We start from the raw sequence: 23929 nt of genomic DNA, 5'->3' as shown, positions 1-23929 counted from the left end.
ATCAAAGTCTCATTCTGCGGGCTCTTCATCGCTGCCCCTGCTGCCATTTCTCCAGTCTGTTCTCTGCGACGAACATGCGTCTGCAGGGACCGTGAGAAAGTGTTCCCTGCCTTGATACATGACCCAGAGCTTGGCTGGGTCCAGCATTCCGAATCCTACGCCGTTTCTGTACAGCGCGGCCTTCACTGTGTTAAATTCGGCCCAACGCTTGGCCAGGTCAGCCCCAATGTCCTGGTAGATCCGGATCTTGTGACCTTCCCGGCTGCAGTTTGTGGACTGCCTGGCCCAGCACAGGATTCTTTCCCGGTCCTGGTACTGGTGCATCTTGCCGATTATCGCCCTCGGCTGTTATCCGGTTTGGGCTTTGATGGGAGCGACCGGTGCACTCTGGCAATTTCTGGTGGTTTGGGGAAGCTGTCCCTTCCCAGCAGGTTACCCAGCATTTGGGCCACATAGTCTGTGGGGTTCTGACCTTCGCTCCTCTCCGGTAGGCTCACGATTCGTAGGTTCTGCCGCCTCGACCGGTTCACCTGATCCTCAACCTTTCCTCTCAGGTTGCCTTGTGTCGCGACCAGCCTTGCCACCTCCTTTTCCAGGGCGATGATCCGGTCGCTCTGGTTCATTGCGGCTCTTTCCAGATCTTTAATCGTTGCCTCCTGGGCCTCCAGTCGCTTTTCGGCTTTGTCCAGGGCCACCTGCATGTTCGCCAGATCTTCGGCCACAAGCTTCACCGCAGTTTGTATGTCCGATTTCATCTCCTCTTGGTATTCCCTCAACTCACTTGAGAGGAATATCCTCCATCCATCCCCTGGTGAGAGGGGGCTTTTCGTGCGGTGGGTCGGTTCCTCTCACTCTGGCGAGTTCCGGGTTTCACCGCCTCGTGCGCTGGTCGGCTCAGCCGATTGTTGTTTGTCCCGGCTTTTCTCACTCCTGGTCTCCACTCAGCCTCTGGACTGGCTGTTGTTCAGCATCTTTCCTTCTTCCTTCATTTTGTAATGGTGTGGGGCTGATTTGTATCGTTTGCAGGCGTTTTTCGAGGAAAAAGAGTCTATTTTTCAGGTTCGTGGGAGGAGAGCCACCTGATGTGTGACTTCTTAGCAAACCCCCGAAACCGGAAGGCCCCTCGCCTTCTCTCTGTTCTCGTACTGGACCCTACTTGCCCTCCGTAGCTGCCGCACCGCTTTTCTCGTCATCAACCTATCAAAGTGCCCCTGCAGTTTCTTCCTCACCGCCAGCAACTCCTTAGTGGCCCCCCTCCCCGGTATCTCCTGCCCACCAGCACTGAGTGCTGAATTTGGTGTTATTTGAGTGCGATAGTGAGAGTTTGGTGACCGAGGGAGTATAAGGCTTCATTTTTATCTAAAGTTTTTATCTTTCTTTTATTTAGTTAATTAACTTAAAAGTTGCTGTTTGGTTTAGAAGAAGGTGAATTTTCAATCAGCTTTAAACAGGCTTCTACTTGTAGGCACTTGCAGCTGGAGCTTGTTAATTAGTTAATTGGATTAGGCCAGTTTTTCAGAGGCTAGATTCACAGTATAAAAGTGATCCCCTACAGTGCAGACTTTGTTTGCACTGAGTGCTGAATTTGGTGCTTTTTGAGTGCGATAGTGAGAGTTTGGTGACCGAGGGAGTGCTGAATTTGGTGCATTTTGAGTGCTATAGTAAGAGTTTGGTGACCGAGGGAGTGCTGAATTTGGTGCTTTTTGAGTGCAATAGTGAGAGTTTGGTGACCGAGGGAGTGCTGAATTTGGTGCATTTTGAGTGCTATAGTAAGAGTTTGGTGACCGAGGGAGTGCTGAATTTGGTGCATTTTGAGTGCTATAGTAAGAGTTTGGTGACCGAGGGACTTAGGTGAGGAGGGAGTACGGTGCTCCTTTCATTTTGTTTCCGACATTTCCGCAAAGAGTGCGAAGAGAGCCAGGAGTTTACAGGAAGTGTAGCTGACTGGGAGCAGAGTCGGAGGGCGGAGATCTAGTTAGTCCACACGGCAGCTATATTCTGGCAGGTAAGAGGGGATGGAGGCTAGGCCAGTTACATGCTCCTCCTGTAGGATGTGGGTGGTGAGGGATACCACCGGTGTCCCCACTGACTATACCTGCGGGAAGTGCACCCAACTTCAGCTCCTCAAAGACCGTGTTAGGGAACTGGAGCTGAAGCTGGATGAACTTCGGATCATCCGGGAGGCAGAGGGGGTGATAGAGAAGAGTTACAGGGAGGTAACCACACCCAAGGTACAGGACAAGAATAGCTGGGTTACAGTCAGGGGGGAAAAAACAAACAGGCAGACAGTGCAGGGATCCCTCGTGGCCGTTCCCCTTCAAAACAAGTATACCGTTTTGGATGCTGTTGGGGGGGGGGGATGACCGACCGGGGGAAGGCCCGAGCGGCCAGGTCTCTGGCACTGAGTCTGGCTCTGGGGCTCAGAAGGGAAGGGGGGAGAATAGAAAAGCAATAGTTGTAGGAGATTCAATGGTTAGGGGAATAGATAGGAGATTCTGTGGTCGCGAGCGAGTCTCCCGGAAGGTATGTTGCCTCCAGGGTGCCAGGGCCAGGGATGTCTCGGATCGTGTCTTCAGGATCCTTAAGGGGGAGGGTGAGCAGCCAGAAGTCGTGGTGCACATTGGTACCAACGACATAGGTAGGAAAAGGGGTGTGGAGGTAATAAACAAGTTTAGGGAGTTAGGCTGGAAGTTGAAAGCCAGGACAGACAGAGTTGTCATCTCTGGTTTGGTGCCGGTGCCACGTGATAGCGAGGCTAGGAATAGGGAGAGAGTGCAGTTGAACACGTGGCTGCAGGAATGGTGTAGGAGGGAGGGCTTCAGGTATTTGGATAATTGGAGCGCATTCTGGGGAAGGTGGGACCTGTACAAGCAGGACGGGTTGCATCTGAACCAGAGGGGCACCAATATCCTGGGAGGGAGGTTTTCTAGTACTTTTCGGGAGGGTTTAAACTAATTTGGCAGGGGAATGGGAACCGGATTTGTAGTCCAGCAACTAAGGTAGCCGATATTCAGGACGCCAAAGCGTGTAATGAGGCAGTGGGGAAGGGAACACTGACAAAGGAGAGTACTTGCAGGCACGGAGATGGGTTGAAGTGTGTATACTTCAACGCAAGAAGCATCAGGAATAAGGTGGGTGAACTTAAGGCATGGATCGGTACTTGGGACTATGATGTGGTGGCCATCACGGAAACTTGGATAGAAGAGGGGCAGAAATGGTTGTTGGAGGTCCCTGGTGATAGATGTTTCAATAAGATTAGGGAGGGTGGTAAAAGAGGGGGGGGGGGTGGCATTATTAATTAGAGATAGTATAACAGCTGCAGAAAGGCAGTTCGAGGAGTATCACCCTATTGAGGTAGTATGGGTTGAAGTCAGAAATAGGAAAGGAGCAGTCACCTTGTTAGGAGTTTTCTATAGGCCCGCAAATAGTAACAGAGATGTGGAGGAACAGATTGGGAAACAGATTTTGGAAAGGTGCAGAAGTCATAGGGTAGTAGTCATGGGCGACTTTAACTTCCCAAATATTGAGTGGAAACTCTTTAGATCAAATAGTTTGGATGGGGTGGTGTTTGTGCAGTGTGTCCAGGAAGCTTTTCTAACGCAGTATGTAGATTGTCCGACCAGAGGAGGGGCAATATTGGATTTAGTACTGGGTAATGAACCAGGGCAAGTGATAGATTTGTTAGTGGGGGAGCGTTTTGGAGATAGTGACCACAATTCTGTGACTTTCACTTTAGTAATGGAGAGGGATAGGTACGTGCAACAGGGCAAGGTTTACAATTGGGGGAAGGGTAAATACGATGTTGTCAGACAAGAATTTAAGTGCATAAGTTGGGAACATAGGCTGGCAGGGAAGGACACAAGTGAAATGTGGAACTTGTTCAAGGAACAGGTGCTACGTGTCCTTGATATGTATGTCCCTGTCAGGCAGGGAAGAGATGGTCGAGTGAGGGAACCATGGTTGACAAGAGAGGTTGAATGTCTTGTTAAGAGGAAAAAGGTGACTTATGTAAGGCTGAGGAAACATGGTTCAGACAGGACATTGGCGGGATACAAGATAGCCAGGAGGGAACTGAAGAAAGGGATTAGGAGAGCTAAGAGAGGGCATGAACAATCTTTGGTGGGTAGGATCAAGGAAACCCCAAGGCCTTTTACACATGTGAGAAATATGAGAATGACTGGAGCGAGGGTAGGTCCGATCAAGGACAGTAACGGGAGATTGTGTATTGAGTCTGAAGAGATAGGAGAGGTCTTGAACGAGTACTTTTCTTCTGTATTTACAAATGAGAGGGGCGATATTGTTGGAGAGGACAGTGTGTAAGAGATTGGTAAGCTCGAGGAAATACTTGTTAGGAAGGAAGATGTGTTGGGCATTTTGAAAAACTTGAGGATAGACAAGTCCCCCGGGCCTGACGGGATATATCCAAGGATTCTATGGGAAGCAAGAGATGAAATTGCAGAGCCGTTGGCAATGATCTTTTCGTCCTCACTGTCAACAGGGGTGGTACCAGGGGATTGGAGAGTGGCGAATGTCGTGCCCCTGTTCAAAAAAGGAACTAGGGATAACCCTGGGAATTACAGACCAGTTAGTCTTACTTCGGTGGTAGGCAAAGTAATGGAAAGGATACTGAAGGATAGGATTACTGAGCATCTGGAAAGACACTGCTTGATTAGGGATAGTCAGCACGGATTTGTGAGGGGTAGGTCTTGCCTTACAAATCTTATTGAATTCTTTGAGGAGGTGACCAAGCATGTGGATGAAGGTAAAGCAGTTGATGTAGTGTACATGGATTTTAGTAAGGCATTTGATAAAGTTCCCCATGGTAGGCTTCTGCAGAAAGTAAGGAGGCATGGGATAGTGGGAAATTTGGCCAGTTGGATAACGAACTGGCTAACCGATAGAAGTCAGAGAGTGGTGGTGGATGGCAAATATTCAGCCTGGATCCCTGTTACCAGTGGCGTACCGCAGGGATCAGTTCTGGGTCCTCTGCTGTTTGTGATTTTCATTAATGACTTGGATGAGGGAGTTGAAGTGTGGGTCAGTAAATTTGCAGACGATACGAAGATTGGTGGAGTTGTGGATAGTGAGGAGGGCTGTTGTCGGCTGCAAAGAGACATAGATAGGATGCAGAGCTGGGCTGAGAAGTGGCAGATGGAGTTTAACCCTGAAAAGTGTGAGGTTGTCCATTTTGGAAGGACAAATATGAATGCGGAATACAGGGTTAACGGTAGAGTTCTTGGCAATGTGGAGGAGCAGAGAGATCTTGGGGTCTATGTTCATACATCTTTGAAAGTTGCCACTCAAGTGGATAGAGCTGTGAAGAAGGCCTATGGTGTGCTCGCGTTCATTAACAGAGGGATTGAATTTAAGAGCCGTGAGGTGATGATGCAGCTGTACAAAACTTTGGTAAGGCCACATTTGGAGTACTGTGCACAGTTCTGGTTGCATCATTTTAGGAAGGACGTGGAAGCTCTGGAAAAGGTGCAAAGAAGATTTACCAGGATGTTGCCTGGAATGGAGAGTAGGTCTTACGAGGAAAGGTTGAGGGTGCTAGGCCTTTTCTCCGCTCCTTAGAGCGGAGAAGGATGAGGGGCGACTTGATGGAGGTTTATAAGATGATCAGGGGAATAGATAGAGTAGACAGTCAGAGACTTTTTCCCCGGGTGGAACAAACCATTACAAGGGGACATAAATTTAAGGTGAAAGGTGGAAGATATGGGAGGGATATCAGAGGTAGGTTCTTTACCCAGAGAGTAGTGGGGGCATGGAATGCACTGCCTGTGGAAGTAGTTGAGTCGGAAACATTAGGGACCTTCAAGCAGCTATTGGATAGGTACATGGATTACGGTAAAATGATATAGTGTAGATTTATTTGTTCTTAAGGGCAGCACGGTAGCATTGTGGATAGCACAATTGCTTCACAGCTCCATGGTCCCAGGTTCGATTCCGGCTTGGGTCATTGTCTGTGCGGAGTCTGCACGTCCTCCCCGTGTCTGCGTGGGTTTCCTCCGGGTGCTCCGGTTTCCTCCCACAGTCCAAAGATGTGCGGGTTAGGTGAATTGGCCAATGATAAATTGCCCTTAATGTCCAAATTGCCCTTGGTGTTGGGTGGAGGTGTTGAGTTTGGGTAGGGTGCTCTTTCCAGGAGCCGGTGCAGACTCAGGGGGCCGAATGGCCTCCTTCTGCACTGTAAATTCAATAATAATCTATGATTAATCTAGGACAAAGGTTCGGCACAACATAGTGGGCCGAAGGGCCTGTTCTGTGCTGTATTTTCTATGTTCTATGTTCTATGTATCTCGTCCAGCAGCCGTCCGTGCTCCTCCCTCCTCCTCCGACCCGTGAGCCTTAAACAAGATAATCTCACATTGAACCACCGCCTTCAACGTCTCCCAGAACGTGGGTGCCGACACCTTCCCATTCTGATTCAGCTCCACATAATCCCCAGTCACCCTCCTCACCTTTTAACAAAACCCCTTATCCGCCAATATGCCTGAGCCCAGCCTCCATCCCGGCCTCTGCACCTGTCCCGAATGAAGCCTCACATCCAGCCAGTGCAGCGCAAGATCTGAGATCATGATTCACGCATAGGCCACTCCCACTACCCCCACCAACACCACCCGACTCACCACAAAGAAATCAATACTTCAATACACATTATACACATGCGAGAAGGAGGAGTACTCCCTCCATCCCGGGTTCCTGAACCTTCATGGGACAACCATTTCCATATTCTCCATAAACTCTCCCAACTCCTTTGTCATCCTCGACCTTCCCATCGACTTGGGCCTCGACCTGTCCACCTTCAGCTTCATTTCACAATTAAAGTCTCTGCCCATAATCAGTTGCTGTGTATCTATCTCCAGGATCGCTCCCAAGACCCCCTTATAAACCCAGCAACTTCCCAATTAGGCACATATACATTGACTAGCACCACAGGCGTCCCCTCTAGCACCCCACTCACTATCACACACCTTCCTCCTGGGTCCTGCACCTCCCTGGCCCCCACGCACCCTGTTCTCTTGTTCAGCAGGATGGCTACCTCTCCTTGACTCTGAATCAAACCCCGAGTGGAACACTTGCCCCACCCATCCCTCCCTCAGCCTAACCTGATCCTTCACCTGGAGATGCGTCTCCTGTGGAAAAATCACCTCCGCTTTCATACCCCTCAGGTGTGCAAAAACCCGGGCCCTCTTGACCGGCCCAATTAGCCCCCGGACATTTTATGTCACAATCATTACTGGAGGCTTGTACCTCTATTCCCCTCTACCGTCCGCCATCATCCCCTATCAGTTCTGCCTCACTTAATTCCCCCCTGAACTGGGCCCATCCAAGATGGCCCCCCTCTCTGCTCATGACTGCTCTCAGCCTCCAATCCTGACACATTACAATCCCCCCGCCACCACCACCCCTACCTGACCATCCCACTCCCCCTCCCCTTCCCCCACCTGACCACCCCTCACAACCTATCTAAAACCTTTCTAATTGATGTTACTGCACTTGTGTTTCAGCCGGCTGGGTGAATTATTGAATTTCTTACCATACATGGAGCAGGTGAATGGTCTCTCCCTGGTGTGAACTCACGGGTATATCTGCAGATCAGATTAATTACTGAATCCCTTCTCACACTTGGAGCAGGTCTCTCCCCGGTGTGAACCCACTGGTATCTCAGCTGGTGGGATGATGTTATAAATCTCTCTGTGCAGTGACAGCAGCTGAATGGTTTATCCTCAGTGTGAGTGATGGGCCATCAGTTCCACAGCGCTTTGAAAGGCACTCACACACTCAGAGCATTTAAACTGTCTGTTATTGGTGTGAGTGACATGGTATTTCAGTGAGCTGGAGGACTGAGTGAATCTCTTCCCACACTCTGAGCAGGTGACCGATCTCACTCGCGTGATTGCATCGATGAGCTTCCAGCGCAAATGCGCCCATACCTGGGCCTCATTTGCTGAGGAAGAACATTGAAAAGCAGAGAAGTCATGTTCAATTTGTTAGATCCTGGTTTGACTACACTTCGAATACTGTGAGCAGTTCTGCATCTCCATAATTATAAAAATGAGAGAGAGAAACAGGACAAGGTGCAAGAAAGATTCACAAGGACGGTACATGAATGGAGAGTTTTAAGTTACAGGATAGACTGAACAGACTGGGGGTATTTTCTCTGGGAAAGAGAAGGCTGATGGTTGACCTGATAGAGACTTTAAGATTATAAAGGGTTTTTTTTAGGGTTGATGTTGAGATGAAGAGTTTCCACTTGTGGGGGAGGCCAGAAATTGTGGAAACAAAGATAAGATGATCACTGATAAATTCAGGAGGAACTGTTCTTTTTTTCAGGGAGGTGAGAATGTGGACCACGCTACCACATGAAGTGGTTGAGGTGAGAGACAGATATAAGGGGGACCTAGATGAACACATGACGGGAGAAGGAATAGAAGGTTCTGCTGATTTACAGGAGTTGAAGTAGAATTGAAGGAAGCTCAAGTGGAGCCTAAACACTGACGTAGACCAACTGAGCTAATGTCAGAATGAATATTCTTGACTGTAATTAGCAGCAATAACAGCAAAATCCAATCTCTGTACTCACATATGAACTCGCTGGAGTCTCAGCTGGGTAGATGACCCAAGGAATCCCTTTCCAAACTGGATGCAGGTGAATGGGTTCTCCCCTGCGTGACTGGATTGTTGTGACAGCAGGTGGGACAACTGAATGAATCTCTTCTCACACAGAGCAGGCGAATGTCCCATCCTCATTGTGAACTCACTGGTGGTTCAGTCGGTTGGCTGAATCTGTAAATCCCTTCCCATACATGTCAACAGCTCTAACTGGTGTGACAGTGTTGATGAGTTTCCATGCAAGTAGGATCTGAATTAGTTCCCACAATTCCTACATTTCCATGCATCTATGGTCTCTCCAAACACTGAATGGTTCGATGTTATATCAGGCTGCATAACTGGTTGAAGATCTTTCCACAGTCAGTGCTCTGGAGCACTCTCACTTCCCTGTGTGTATTTCACAGCTTTACCATTTACACTCCCATTTAACATGTTTCAAACTGACAGAACAAAAAATCACTTCTCCAAGATAAAAAGACCGATGATATTCACAACCTGAGAAATTGAATGAATCAATCAGACCCTGCCTACATTTGATTTAGTTTACAGTCTGTAAAAGCTCCCCTTCTAAAATGCTACAAAAAAGGTCATTACAGTCAGTTGCATTCAGTTCACAGCACTCTCGCCTCTGAATCACTGGTCCCGATATTTATATCTTACTCAAGGATTTGAGCATAAAAACCAAGGATGACTACTGCAGTCTGGAAGGAGAACTGCAATGTAGAATTTCAGATCAGGCAGGGGAGTTATTCCTGGTGTCCTGGCCAATATTTATCTGGTAATCATCAAATAAATTATTTTGGTGGAATCCAGATGTTTGTCTCTGATGCCAACACAACTGCAGCAAAAATAGATGACAGAAATTCAGAATACAAAATTCGACTTGCCATGAAACATCCTTCTCCCTCTCAAACTATAAATCTCTGCCCCCTCATGCACTCCCGTCTCACTATTTATTTTAACACTAATTCATCCCACTGTTCTCCTGCTTTTCCCCAATTCTCCTCCCCTCAAGATGCTGACTCTGGTAGAGTTTCACTCTCACCTATTGTCCTCCCCAATATGTCGCCCAATTGTCTAAATCTTATCCTTAAGTTAACAAACTGTTTTGCTAAGGGGAGAGGCATGGTGGTGCAGTAGTTAGCACTGCTACCTCATGGCGCCAAAAGAAGTTTGCATATTCTTCCCGTGTCTGCTTGGGTCTCATCCCCACAACTCAAAGATGTGCAGAGTAGCTGGATTGGCCACGCTAAATTGCCCCTTAATTGGAAAATGAATTTGGCAGCAGTGGTTAGCACTGCTGCCTCATGACACGGAGGACCCAGGATCGATCCCGTCCCTGGGTCACAGTGCGTGTGGAGTTTGCCCATTCTCCCTATGCCTACCTGGGACTCACCCCCACAACTCAAAAAGATATGCAGGGTGGGTGAATTGGCCATGCTAATTTTGCCCCTTCGTTGGAAAAAAAGAATTGGGTACTCTAAATTTATATTAAAAATTGGAAAATAAATTAATTGGGTACTTTAATTTTTTTTACATTTACCCACAAGTACTTTGTGCCAGGATGAGGTTACTGCCGCCCACTCCTCCTCGCTTTTCATCCCAGTCCCAGTAATTTGGAGACTGGGCTCAGTATGGGTAATGGCGACCGGGGCTCCCACAATCCCTTGCGCTTGAGAAACCGCTTTATCCGCAGCGCTGGCGGGGAGCACGGGACTGCGCATGTCCAAGGAAGAGGTCAGTTGCACACACAGAAAATGGCTCTTCCATTGGGCATGTGGTCCGCTCGAGGTCAAAAGTGCTTCCGTGGCCACGTGACATGGTGCCCTGTGTCTTTATGCGGCTGGCAACCAATGGGAAGAGTTGAACGATCGGAAGGACTCTGCTCCTCCGCCAATCAGAGCTCCCCCATTGTCTCAATGCAGGAAGCTGGACATGGAGGTTTCTGCCGGGCAAAGCTGTTGTTCCTCGAATGCTGGATGAGCTTGAACTTCACACAGACTAAAACTTCCTCCTATATCCAATATCTAGGGAGTAAAACTTTCTTTTCTCCCCCTTTCCATTTATTTTCTCATTCTGATCTTCAATTGGTCACTTGCAGCAAATGAAGAGAAAGGAAGTGAATTCAGGGAGAGTGCAGACTCTGGAAAGCTTGGCCCAGGTCTCTCTGTCTATGAAAGACATTGACATCCTTTGCTTCCTCAGCTTGACACCTTTATTTGCCTGGCTAAAAGGGTGGTCTCTTTCCTAAAGTTCACAATTAAAGGGCTGGTTTCCCCAGGTGAAGGCTGAACATTTAAGGGTACAGTAAAGTATATCGGCCAGAGAAATGTCCAGTGTTGTTATATGGGGAAAATTAGATATATTATTTATGGTTCTGTAAAGTACTCAAAAAGATATGCAGGGTGGGTGAATTGGCCAAGCTAATTTTGCCCCTTCGTTGGAAAAAAAGAATTGGGTACTCTAAATTTATATTAAAAGTTGGAAAATAAATTAATTGGGTACTTTAATTTTTTTTAAATTTATCCAAAGTTACTTTGTGCCAGGGTGGGGTTACTTCCACCCCGCCTCCTCGCTTTTCATCCCAGTCCCTGGAATTTGGAGACTGGGCTCAGTATGGGTAATGGCAACCGGGGCTCCCACAATCCCGCGCGCTTGAGAAACCGCTTTATCCGCAGCGCTGGCGGGGAGCACAGGACTGCGCATGTCCAAGGAAGAGGTCAGTTGCACACACAGAAAAAGGCTCTTCCATTGGGCATGTGGTCCGCTCTTCTTGAGGTCAAAAGTGCTTCCGCGGCCACGTGACATGGTGCCCTGCGTCTTTAAGCGGCTGGCAACCAATGGGAAGAGTCGAACGACCGGAAGGACTCTGCTCCTCCGCCAATCAGAGCTCTCCCATTGTCTCAATTCGGAAGCTGGACATGGAGGTTTCTGCCGAGCAAAGCTGTTGTTCCTCGAATGCTGAATGAGCTTGAACTTCACACAGATTAAAACTTCCTCCTGTATCCAACATCTAGGAGTAAAACTTTCTTTTCTCCCCCTTTCCATTTATTTTCTAATTCTGATCTCCAATTGGTCACTTGCAGCAAATGAAGAGAAAGGAAGTGAATTCAGGGAGAGTGCAGACTCTGGAAAGCTTGGCACAGGTCTCTCTGTCTGTGAAATACATTGACATCCTTTGCTCCCTCATCTTCACACCTTTATTTGTCTGGCAAAAAGGATGGTCTCTTTCCTAAAGTTCACAATTAAAGGGCTGGTTTCCCCACGTGAAGGCTGAACATGAGGGTCACGGGGAACAGGTTGGAAAATGGACTGAAAGTTAAGATGAGGAGTGAATTCTTCACTCGAGGATGTGGTGAAGCTTTGAAATTCCCTCCCCCAGAGGACTGTGGACCCTCAGTCATTAAGTATTTTCCAGATTGAGATTGATAGGTTTCAAGATGTTGATGTCACCAAGGGAAATGGGGAATAGTGTGGGGAAATGGTGCTGAGCTAGATCAGCCATTGAGCTCATTACAGGGTTGAGCAAGTTCAATGGGCCAAATAGCCGGCTGTAGCTCCCATTTGTTATGATCTCTGTGTGAAGGACAGGAAGCCGTGAGCGTGAATCTGTCAATCAGCATCTTCAGAATTGGGAGGGTGAATATTAGATACAGCAGAGTGAGAATGGAGGGAGAGTGTGTGGGACGGAGATGTACAGCTTTTGGGGAATGAGTGTTCAGAAAGTCTGTTCTGAGTTTCTATCCTGTGCTGACAGTGATGTCTTTTGTAAATTGTTTTTCTAGAATATTAAAAGAGGAGGAATTATAGACAGAAACCTCAAACATCATGTCTTGATCTGCCAGAGTCACTTGATTCCTCGGGGAACACACACCCGAGAGAGAGTGTTCCAGAGCACTGACTGTGGAAAGAGCTTTAACCAGACACGCAGCCTGACAAAACATCGCAGCACTTACAACAGGGAGAGACTGCTGATGTGCTCTCTGTATGGGTAAGGCTTCACTTGTCTAACCTGGAGAGACACAAGGAGACCCAAATTATGGAGAAACAGTGGAAATGCTGGAACTGTGGGAAGAGATACAGAGCCCCATCTGCACTGGAAGTTCATCGACGCATTCACAGTGCGGAGAGCCCATTCAGCTGCTCTCTTTGTGGGAAAGGATTCAGTCCGTCATTCACCCTGCAGACACACCAGAGAGTTCACACTGGGGAGAGGCCGTTCACCTACTCTCAGTGTGGGAATGGATTCACTCAATTATCCAGCCTGCAGAGGCACTAGTGGGATCACACTGGCGAGAGGCCATTCATCTGCTCTCAATGTGGGAAGGGATTCAATCAATTATCCAGCCTGACATCCCACCAGCGAGTTCACAGGAGGGAGAGACCGTTCACCTGCTCTCAGTGTGGGAAGGGATTCTGTGTTTCCTCGTACCTGCTGAGACACCAACAAGTTCACAATTGATTACAGGGGTTAGATTCTGCTGCTATTATTTCTGCTCAACTACATCCAGGACTGCATTTTGTTCATTCTGACAGTTGGTCAATGGGGAGGGTCGGAGGGTTTCTTTCTGCTGAACTGGCCTTCTCACGACTGATGCTCTTGAGCCTTGTGGCAAATTTCATAAGGATCACAGAGTGAAAGGGTGTTTGGAAGGTAGATGACAGATAGTTCCTGTTTCGGTTTGAAACCCCTAAAGAATGCAGGTTTAAATGAAGATAGGCTATGGTGGTTACATGGTTCTGTCTCAGAAGGAAACTGTCAAGCTATGAAGGGCAAGTTGATTGGGAAATTTCAATAAAATGTGTAATGATACACAGGCAGCATTTAAGGAATTATCACATATTTACATAAAATATAGATTCCCTTCAGAAACAAAAATCCAACAGGAAAAGTGACGCAACCGTGACTATCAAGAAAAATTAAAGATTCCACTGGTTAAAGGAAGAGGCTCATTGATAGATTACAGATTTATTACTTCACTGATTTATTGGTACCTTTAAGAATTAATGCAGTATAATTCTTAAATTCAGTATACATACAGACAGAAAATGGAATATCCACAAGGCAAAGTCATTGTTTCAGATAAAAATATGAGAATTGCTGCACAGGAAGTTAATTATGTGTCAGAATCTAACACGGTTTCAAGAAAAGTTGCAAAAAAGCCCTCGTAGTGAATAAACCATTTTTCTACAAATACATTTGGTAATGAAAACGAATTGCAGCCTCAGCAACAGAAACATTTACAAAATGTAGCAAAGCCTTAGCAACAAGCAACGTTAATGCAGAACACCTCATCTTCAGAGGATTGGTACACGTGGCGGGAGAATGTAGATATTTAATTAATTTGATAGACATTAATGAATCTTAAGTCATGACCAATGCCTGGGTAACAAATCATGCTCCAAGTGACAGAGAGTTTTTTGAATTAATCAGGAAGCCTCAGCTGAGAATTTGAAACCAATAAGGGGTTAGACCATTGATGAGAATTTCTTTAAGAATAAAGTTTCATGACTAAAGTTTGTTCTGTATTCATGCTTTAAGAAATTCTGAACCATCTATTGATTTCCTAATATTTTCTCATGTTTTTGTTTAACTCCCTTCATTATGTTTTGATGTATTATTTGATCTGAATTTTGATTTATTTTTATTAAGAGAATCAAGGTGGATAATTAGCAATAAAGTTGTATTTTTGGACACCTCTAATCAACCAGAACTTGGGATCATTTTTGAAGATAAAATAAGAGATCTTATCACTCATATAGGATGATAATGGCGTAGTGTAGGTTAGATGGCTTTTGTTTTGGTGCAACATCGTGGGCCGAAGGGCCTGTACTGCGCTGTATCGTTCTATGTTCTATAGTTGCCAAAATAAATGTAACCCTGAGGACTGGGAACTTGTTTTAGAATTCAGCAAAGGACCAAGAAACTGATGCAGAGAAAATAGAATCTGAGAGCAAACTGGGGAGAACTGGAAAAGCTCCTGTAGGAATGTGAAAAGGAAAAGATTTGCAAAGACCAATGTGGATCCATTCCAGACAGAGACAGGAGAGTTTATAATGGGGAATAAGGAAGTGGCAGAGAAACTAAACAATACGTGTCTGTCTTCACAGAGGAAGATACAGAAATCGTCCCAAAAACATGAGAGACCCAAGGGACCAGTGAGCACGAGGAACTGAAAGAGATTAGTATTAGTGAGAAAGTAATACTGGAGAAAATAATGGGATTGAAAGTTAATAAATCCCCAAAAGTGTTGAAAGAGGCGGCTGTAGAGATAGTGGACACATTGGTGATCATCTTTCAAAATTCTACAGATTCTGGAATGGTTCCTGCAGATTGGAAGGTGGTAAATGTAACCCCACTATTTAAGGAGGGAGAGAAAACAGGGAACCACAGACCCATTAGCCTGACATCAGTAGGAGGGAAAATGCTACAATCTATTATAAAGGATGTGATAACATATAAATTAGGAGCAGGAGTAGGCCACTCGGCCCCTCGAGCCTGCTCCACCATTCAATACGTTCACGGCTGATCGGATTGTAACGTCAACTCCACATTCCCACCGACCCCCCGATAATCTTTCACCCCCTTGCTTATCAAGAATCTATTCAACTCAGTCTTCAAAATTTCAAAGATTCAGCTTCCACTGGCTTTTGAGGAAGAGAGTTCCAAAGACTTCCAACCCTCTTAAGAGAAAAAAGTTCACTGCCTTAAATGGGCAAGTTATTACTTTTAAAGTGACTCCAATTTCTAGACTCTCCCACAAGAGGAAACATCCTTTCAACATCCACCCTGTCAAGGCCCCTCAGGATCACTTAAATGCCTTTTCCCCCACACTGTCCCCGTATCCCTTTGTGTTATTGGGATTTAGAAATCTGTGAGTCTCTGCTTTAAACACACTCAATGACTGAGCTCCCACAGCCCTCTGGGGTAGAGAATTCCAAAGATTCACAACCCTCTGACTCAAGAAATGTCTCCTCCGAGACTCGTCCTAAGTGGCTTCCCCCTTATTTTGAAAATTTGTCCCAGGGTCTAGACTCCCTAATCCAGGGAAACATCTCACCTGCACCTCCTCTGTGTATTCCTTTATGTATTTTATAAGTTTCAATTAAATCCCACTCGTTCCTTGAAACTCGAGAGAAAAAAGACCTAGTATCCCCAATCTCTCTTCATAGAACAGTCCTTCCAAACCCAGAACAAGTCTGGTGAAACGTTGTTGCTGTTCCTCTGTGGCAATACCTTTCCTAAGGTAAGGGGAGTAAAACTGGACACATTACTCCAGCTATGGTCTAAACATTTCATAATGATCGATGTCAAGGCCATCGGACGGTATTCATTGAGGCACGTTGCCTGGTTCTTCTTTGGCACCGACCGGTATGATGGTGGTCTTCTTGAAGCAGGTGGGAACCTCGGAACTGAGTCGGGAGAGGTTGAGGATGTCCGCGAACACACCCGCCTGTTGGTCAGCGCAGGATCTGGGTGCATGGCAGGGATCCCGTCAGGACCTGTCGCTTTCCGAGGGTTCACTTTCAAGAAGGCCAATCTGGCTTTGGAGGCTGTGACGGTGGGTATGGGTGTGTCCAAGGCTCCTGGGGCAGTTTGTTGGTTTCCTGCTCGAAGTAAGCATAGAATGCGTTGAGTTTGTCGGGGCGGGCTGCGCTGCTGCTGAAGACTCTACTCGGCTTTACTTTGCACCCATTATGTTATTTAAGCCTTGAAACAACCAACGAGAATCCATGTCGTTAATCTGTGATTCGAGCTTAGTCTAGTATTGTCCCTTGGAGTCCTGGTGTGGTCTCTTGGAGTCTGTGATGGCTTTGCGGAGATCATACCTAGATCTCTTGATTAGGTCAGCGTCGCCTGTCTTGAACTCCTCAGACGTGCCCTTCCGTAGGGAGTGAATCTCCCGATTAAACCATGGTTTCTGGTTGGGTAACGTACGTACTACCTTCTTTGACACACAATCTTCTACACACTTGCTGATGAAGTCTGTGACGGTGCTGGCATACGTGTTTAGGTTGGCTGCTGAGTTCTTGAATATGGACCAGTCCACTGACACCAAGCAGTCGCGCAGGAGCTCGTATGTTGCCTCGGACCAGCATTGCACAATCTTCTTAATCGGATTCTCCGCTTCAGTTTCTGCTTGTATGCCGGGAGAAGGAGCACCGTCTTGTGCTCCGATTTTCCGAAGTGCGGTCAGGGGATGGATCGAGAGGCGCCCTAGATGTTTGTGTAGCAGTGGTCAAGGATGTTGGGGCCCCTGTCGGGACAGGAGATGTGTTGGTGGAATTTTGGCAGTACACTCTTGAGGTTGGCCTGGTTGAAGTCCCGGCCACAAAGAACAAGGCCTCCGGGTATTCTGCTTCATTGTTATTTATAGCGGTTACAATTCATCAAGCGCCTTTTTCACCTCCGTTTGGCGTGGGATGTAGACCGCCGTGATGATGGCAGAAGAGAATTCCCATGGAAGGTAGTATGGACAGCACTTCACAGTCGGGTATTCCAGATCGGGAAGCAGGAGTTCGCCAGGGTCGCCATGTCCTAGCACCAGGAGGAGTTGATGAGAAGACAAATCCCTCCATGCACTTCAGTCCTGGATGTGAACAGCAGGAATAACAGCAAAATCTAACCCATCATCACATGAGAACCATTTGGTGTCTCAGCATGTTGGACGACTGAGTGAATCCCTCCCCACAGTGAGAGCAGGTGAATGGCTTCTTTCCAGTGTGAACTCACTACTGTCTCCGCAATGTGGATGATGTTTGAAACCTCTTTGTGCAGTGAGAGCAGCTGAACAGTTTCTCCTTAGTGTGAATGCGCTGGGGGGACATCAGTACCAGAGAGCTTTTAAACCCACTCCCACAGTCAGAGCATTTAACGGGTCTCTCACTGGTGTGAGTGACATTGTGGCTCAGCAAGTGATGACCGAGTGAAGCTTTTCCCAGTCAGAGGGGTGAACAGGCTCTCCCCGGTGTGACCTCGCTCGTGTTTCATCAGGTTGGATGAGGTTCTGAACCTCTTTGTGCAATGAGAGCAGCTGAACGGTGTCTCCTCAGAGTGAACGCGCTGATGGGACATCAGTAGGTGTGAGCTTTTGAAACCCCTCCTGCAGTCAGAGCATTTAAAGGGCCTGGTCTTGGTGTGAGTGACATTGTGTTTCAGCAGGCTGGATAATTCAGTGAATCCCTTATCACACACAGTGCAGATGAACGGCTTCTCCCCAGTGTGAACTCTCTGGTGGGTCTGCAGGTGGGATAACTGAGTGAATCCCTTATCACACACAGTGCAGATGAATGGCCTCTCCCCGGTGTGAACCCGTTCGTGTCTCCTCAGGTTGCTAATGACAGTGAATCCTTTTTCACACTGAGAGCAGGTGAAAGGCCTCTCACCAGTGTGAACTCGTTCATGTCTCCGAAGGTTGCCAATGTCAATGAATCCCTTTTCACACTGAGAGCAGATGAACGGTCTCTCTCCAGTGTGAACTCGTTCGTGTTTCCGCAGGCTGCCAATGTCAGTGAATCCCTTTTCACACTGAGAGCAGGTGAAAGGCTTCTCTCCAGTGTGAACTCGTTCGTGTCTCCGCAGGCTGCCACTATCAATGAAATCCGTTTCACAGTGAGAGCAGGTGAACGGTCTGTCTCCAGTGTGAACTCGTTCGTGTTTCCGCAGGTTGCCAATGTCAGTGAATCCCTTTTCACATTGAGAACAGGTGAAAGGCCTCTCTCCAGTGTGAACTCTCTGGTGGCTCTGCAGTCTGGATAACCGAGTGAATCCCTTCCCACAGTCAGAGCAGGTGAACGGCCTCTCCCCAGTGTGAACTTGTTCGTGTTTCCGCAGGTTGCCAATGTGAGTAAATCTCTTTTCACACTGAGAGCAGGTGAAAGGCTTCTCTCCAGTGTGACTGCGTTGATGCCTTTCAAGCTCGCACGGGCCTTTGAATCCCTTCCCACAATCCTCACATTTCCATGGTTTCTCCATGGTCTGGGTGATCTTGCGTCTCACCACGTTGGATGATCAGTTGAAGCCTCATCCACACACAGAACACCTATACAGTCTCTCCCTGCTGTGAATGGTGTAGTATTTTTTCAGGCTGTGTCACTGGCTAAAGCTCTTTCCACAGTCAGTGCTCTGTAATCGTCTCACACGGGGTGTGTGTGTGTCTCAGTGCTTTTCCAGACACACTGATGTTTAAAATATCTTGAAGCAGACAGAATAGACAAACATTTCTCCTTCTAGATTCAAAGGCCGATGATCTTCAGTTCCCAAGAATTGAGTGACTCAGTCAGTTCTTGACATGATATTTAGTTTGAGATATCGGCCTCAAACTCCTCTCGTTCTAACTTCCTGCAAACAGATTTTACAATAGTAATCATTGTCAGTACAGGATAGAAATTCAGAACAGACAATTCTAGTTTATAATCGAACATTCTTTCCTATCTCTTTCCCTGAAATGCTCTAAATCTCAATCCCACACACTCTCCCTCCATTCTCACTCTGCTGTATCTAATATTCACCCTCCCAATTCTCCTGAAGGTGCTGATTCAGGCTGTTTGACAGATCCAAGCTTCCTGTCCTGGACACAGAGACCTGAAAATCTTCACGCAGGCTGCCAGACAGATATATGTCGATATTACTGGATGAAAAATGTATGTAATATACAGACTGTATTCAGTTACTTTCCCTCCCAATTTTCCTGAAGCTGCTGATCAACAAATCTAAACTCACTAAAACCTGTACAAGAGTAGAGAATCTCCATATAAGTACATTTACTGAATCGAGATGGGGAAAGTCTGAGGAAAAATTTTATTTAGTCATGGAGTGGTCATGACAGGGAACTCACTGCCCACAAGGGTTGTGGAAGTTATTGAGATGATCAATAATTTAAAATAAAATAGGATGGTCACTTGAAGAAAATAAACTTGCAGGGGAACAGGGATATCGAGGGGGAATGGGACTGACTGGATTGCTGGACAGAGAGTCAGCATTGACTTGAGTTACCAAATGGATTCTGTCAGTGCTGCAATGACTGTATGACTGGAAATATATAATGTAGGTACAGTACTATTTACAAAACTAGAAATAATAATACATGTATTTTATTACAGAACCATCAATATCTATAATACATACCATATAACAACACTAGACATATCTCTGTCGATATTAAATTTTTAAAAATTAATTTACAGGATGTGGACAATACTGGTTAGGCCAGCATTTATTGCCCATCCCCAGTTGCCCTTGCGAAGTAGTGGTGAGCTGCCTTCTTGAACCGCTGCTTTCCTTGAGGTGTAGATACATCCCGTGCTGTTTTTTTTTTTTTTTTTAATTTGTTTTTTATAAATTTAAAGTACCCATTTCATTTTTTTCCAGTTACTGCAGTGTATCTTGTAGATGGTATACACGGCTGCTGCTGTTTGTCGGTGGTGGAAGGTTTGAATGTTTGTGGAAGGGGGTGCAATCAATCAGGCTGCTTTGTCCTGGATAGATTTGAGCTTCTTGCGTGTTGTTGGAGCTGCACTCATCCAGCAAAGTGGAGTGTATTCCATTACACTCCAGACTTGTGCTTGTAGATGTCTGGTGGGCAGGCTTTGGGGCATCAGGAGGCGTGTTACTCGCTATAAGATTCCCAGTCCTTGATCTGCCCTGGTAGCCACAGTATTAATATGGCTAGTCCAGTTCAGTTTCTGATCAATGGTAACCCCCAGGATGTTGGTTGTGCGGGTTTCAGTGATGCGAATGCCACTGAATGTCAAGGGGTGGTGGTTAGATCCTCTCTTGCCAGAGATGGTCATTGCCTGGCACTTGTGTCGCGCGAATGTAACTTGTCACTTATCAGCCCAAGTCTGGATATTGTCCCAAGTCTTACTGAATTTGGACATGGACTGCTTCATTATCTGAGGAGTTGAGAATGGTGCTGAACATTGTGCAGTCATCCGCAAACATCACCACTTCTCACCTTATGATGGAAGGGAGATGATTGATGAAGCAGCTGAAGATGGTTGGGACTCGGATACTGCCCTGAGGAACTCCTGCAGTGAAGTCCAGGAGCTGAGATGGTTGGCCTCTATTACCACAACCATCTTCCTTTGTGCCAGGTATGACTCCAACCAGTGACGAATAATCCCCTGATTCCCATTGACTCCAGTTTAGCTGGGGCACCTTGATGCCATACTCAGTCAAATGATGCCTTGATGTCAAGGGGAGTCACTCTCACCTCACTTCTGGCATTCAGCTCTTTTGTCCAAGTTTGAACCAAGGCTGTAATGAGGTCAGGAGCTGAGTGACCGTGGCGGAACGCAAACTGAGCATCCAGGAGCAAGTTATTGCAGAATAAGTGCCACTTAATAGGACTTTTGATGAATCCTTCCATCACTGTGCTGATGATGGAGAGTATTCCGACAGGGAAGTAATTGGCTGGGTTGGATTTGGCCTGTTTACTGTCCCCTTAAATGTCAGCCATCTCCTGGAGAAACGAGCCCTTTAATTGTGAACATTAGGAACAGACCATCCTTTTAGCCAGACAAATAAATGTATCAAGCTGAGGAAGCAAAGGATGTCAATGTGTTTAACAGAGAAAGAGACCTGGACCCAGCTTTCCAGAGTCTGCACCCTCCCTGGATTCATTTCCTTTCCCTTCAGTTGCTGCAAGTGACCAATAGTGAGAATGAGAAAATAAATGAACAGGGGGCGAAAAGAAAGTGTTTTACTCACAGTTGTTGGAGACAGGACTCTGTGTGCAGCTCAAGCTCATTCCGGGTTGGAGGAACAACAACTTTGATCGGCAGAAACCTCCATGTCCAGCTTCCGCATTCAGACACTGGTGGAGCTCTGATTGGCGGTGAAACAGAGTACTTCCGGTCCTCCAAGTCTTCCCATTGGTCAACACCTGAGCGGAAAGGTCCGCGGAATGAGCTTCCCCGTGCATGCGCAGTTTCCCCACACCCCGAGACATGCGCAGTCCCGGGTCATGGGATGGGGACACCACCGACGGCTGGAACTGTCAGGCGGTTGCCTTGAAACCGTCTCGAGGAAGTGTTGGGGGGGGGGGGAGGAAACAGAGGGTAGGGGCGGGGCACGCGTGTGAGCGCAGGCGTGTGCGCTCTAATGCAGTGACGTCACCGCGGAGCGGATTGATTCCTATTGGCTGATTTAGAGAATGAGCTCTTTTGGGATGTCATGATGTGGAGGTTGAACAATGGGTTTCAGACTAAAACTTCCTCCTCTGGACAACATCTGGGAGCAAATCAATGTCTCCCCTTTCAGAAGTTCATAAAATATAGGAGCAGAATTAGGCCATTTGGCCCATTGATCTGCTCCACCATTCAATCATCGCTGATCTCATCCTGGCCTTGTCTCCACCGTCCTGAGAGTTCTTCAGAACCCTTCAACCCGATTAAAAATCTGTCTAACTTCTCCCTAAATTTACTCACTGTCCCAGCACCACCACACTCTGGGGTAGTTTTGTAAGGGCCACGAAGAATCCAGCACGAGTTTTAAGGATACAAAGTAATAACATTTATTTACTATAACAGTAGCAGTAACTTCCCTTGCTACCTTCTCCTTCCTGCTGGTTCCTGAACTGGCCAGCTTATTTATACTAGGAGTTTCTCCGCCCCCCCCTCATTGGGGAAGTTCATACTCCCACAGGATTGTGGGATAGTCATTAGTCCCCAGCCAATCGTAAGTAGGCAGGTTATAACAGGTAGTGAACTCCACAGATTCACAGCCCTTGGGAGAAGCAGTTTTTCCTCAACTCTGTTTTGAATAGGGCAGCACTGTGGCCCAGTGGTTAGCACTGCTGTCTACGGTGCTGAGGACCTGGGATTGTGATATAGTTCTCCCCGTGTCTGCGTAGGTTTCACCCCCACAACCCAAAGATGTGCAGAGTAGGTGGATTGGTCACACTAAATTGCCCCTTAATTGGAAAAAAATAATTGGGTACTCTTAAAAAAAATTGAAATTAAAACTGTTTTGAATTTGCTACCGCTTATCTCGTTCTGGAATGCCCCACAAGAGGCAGCAGCCGCTCCAAGTCTAATTTATCTTTCCATTTCTTTTCTCATTCTGAGGGGTCATTGGTAACTTGCAGCAACTGAAGAGAAAGGAAGTGAATCTAGTCTGTATGTTCCACACATTTAGAGTTCAGTAATATAGACATATTTATGTCTGGCAGTCTGCATGGAGAATTTCAATCCTCTCCAAGATGGGAAGCAGTGAGCAGGGATCTGTCAGTCAGCCGGAATCAGCACCTTTAGATAATTAGGAGGATGAATATTACATACAGCAGAGTGAGAATGGAGGGAGAGTGTTGGATGGAAACTAGAATTGCCTGTTCTCAATTTTCGTTTGTAAATTCCTTTTACAGGATATTAGACGAAGATTTGCAGAAAAAAACCTAACGCCACTTCAGGATTTGAAATTAAATGAAATGAAAATCACTTATTGTCACAAGTAGGCTTCAAATGAAGTTACTGTGAAAAGCCCCAAGGCGCCACATTCCGGCGCCTGTTCGGGAAGGCTGGTACGGCAATGAACCATGCTGCTGGCAAGCCTGGGTCTGCTTTAAAAGCCAGCTATTTAGCCCAGTGTGCTAAACCAGCTCCTAGCCCCTATTTGGAAGAGTCACTTGGTTTATCGGGACCTGAATATCATCAGGAGAACCATCACCGCAAAAGACACTTCTGGGATGAAGGTTTGCCAGTCAGGCAAAGGAATAGAATGGAAGTAAACACAGGAACGAAGAATCACATTGGGCTGGTTCCAGGGGAATTGAGTGACAACTTCAGCGATGTAACCATGTTTGATTGTGTGAAAAGTAAAAGGGCTACATTCTATTTATAGTTTAAGGGATACGTTCCCTATAAAAATAGTGTTAAGGCATTGTTGCTTCTCGTTTGTTTGTTGCAGTAAAAGTCATAAAACCTGAAGTTTTTGTCTTATGACTCATTAATTTGTTCACTGGGTTTAGAATTTATCTTTTAAAATTCCTGATCTTTTCAGAGATCTTACACAGTTGGTTTTGAGTCACAAGTTTCAACTTCCCTCAGAGACCAGACGGCGGGGACCAGATGGAACGGGCCTCCAAGGGGGATCGGAGGTGCCCAGCTGCATGCCCTTTGGGCAGGGTGGTTCCCTGACACTGCTGGTACCACCTTGGTACCCTGTAAGTGCCAACCTAGAATCCTGGCAGTGCCCAGGTGGCATTGCCAGCTGGCACTGCAAAGATGCCAAGCTGGCATTTTTTGTGCGTGCACGATTGGGCCGGGGTTGCCCAGCGTGGGTATTGCAGGGGAGGGGAAGGGGGGTGCCGGG

The 23929-nt window shown here is 46.8% G+C and overlaps 2 protein-coding genes across 2 annotated transcripts in view; both read right to left on the bottom strand.

Moving 5' to 3' along the window:
• The window catches only part of LOC140417949 (uncharacterized), a 226069-nt gene that overhangs the window by 173285 nt on the left and 28855 nt on the right, over positions 1-23929 (bottom strand). The gene's annotated exons all lie outside the window — the stretch shown is intronic.
• On the bottom strand, positions 13585-21496 carry LOC140419990 (uncharacterized). The gene is made up of 2 exons (XM_072504026.1): positions 21329-21496; positions 13585-18958 (listed from the first exon to the last, which is right to left on the bottom strand). Exon 2 carries the CDS (start codon positions 18590-18592, stop codon positions 17501-17503), a length of 1092 nt encoding a protein of 363 aa, XP_072360127.1. The 5' UTR covers positions 18593-18958; positions 21329-21496; the 3' UTR covers positions 13585-17500.

Source organism: Scyliorhinus torazame, chromosome 5 (assembly GCF_047496885.1).
Source record: "Scyliorhinus torazame isolate Kashiwa2021f chromosome 5, sScyTor2.1, whole genome shotgun sequence".
NCBI classification, from domain to species: domain Eukaryota; kingdom Metazoa; phylum Chordata; class Chondrichthyes; order Carcharhiniformes; family Scyliorhinidae; genus Scyliorhinus; species Scyliorhinus torazame.
The sequence above is the reverse complement of the archived record's forward strand: the minus strand, read 5'-3'. Positions and strand labels throughout refer to the sequence as shown.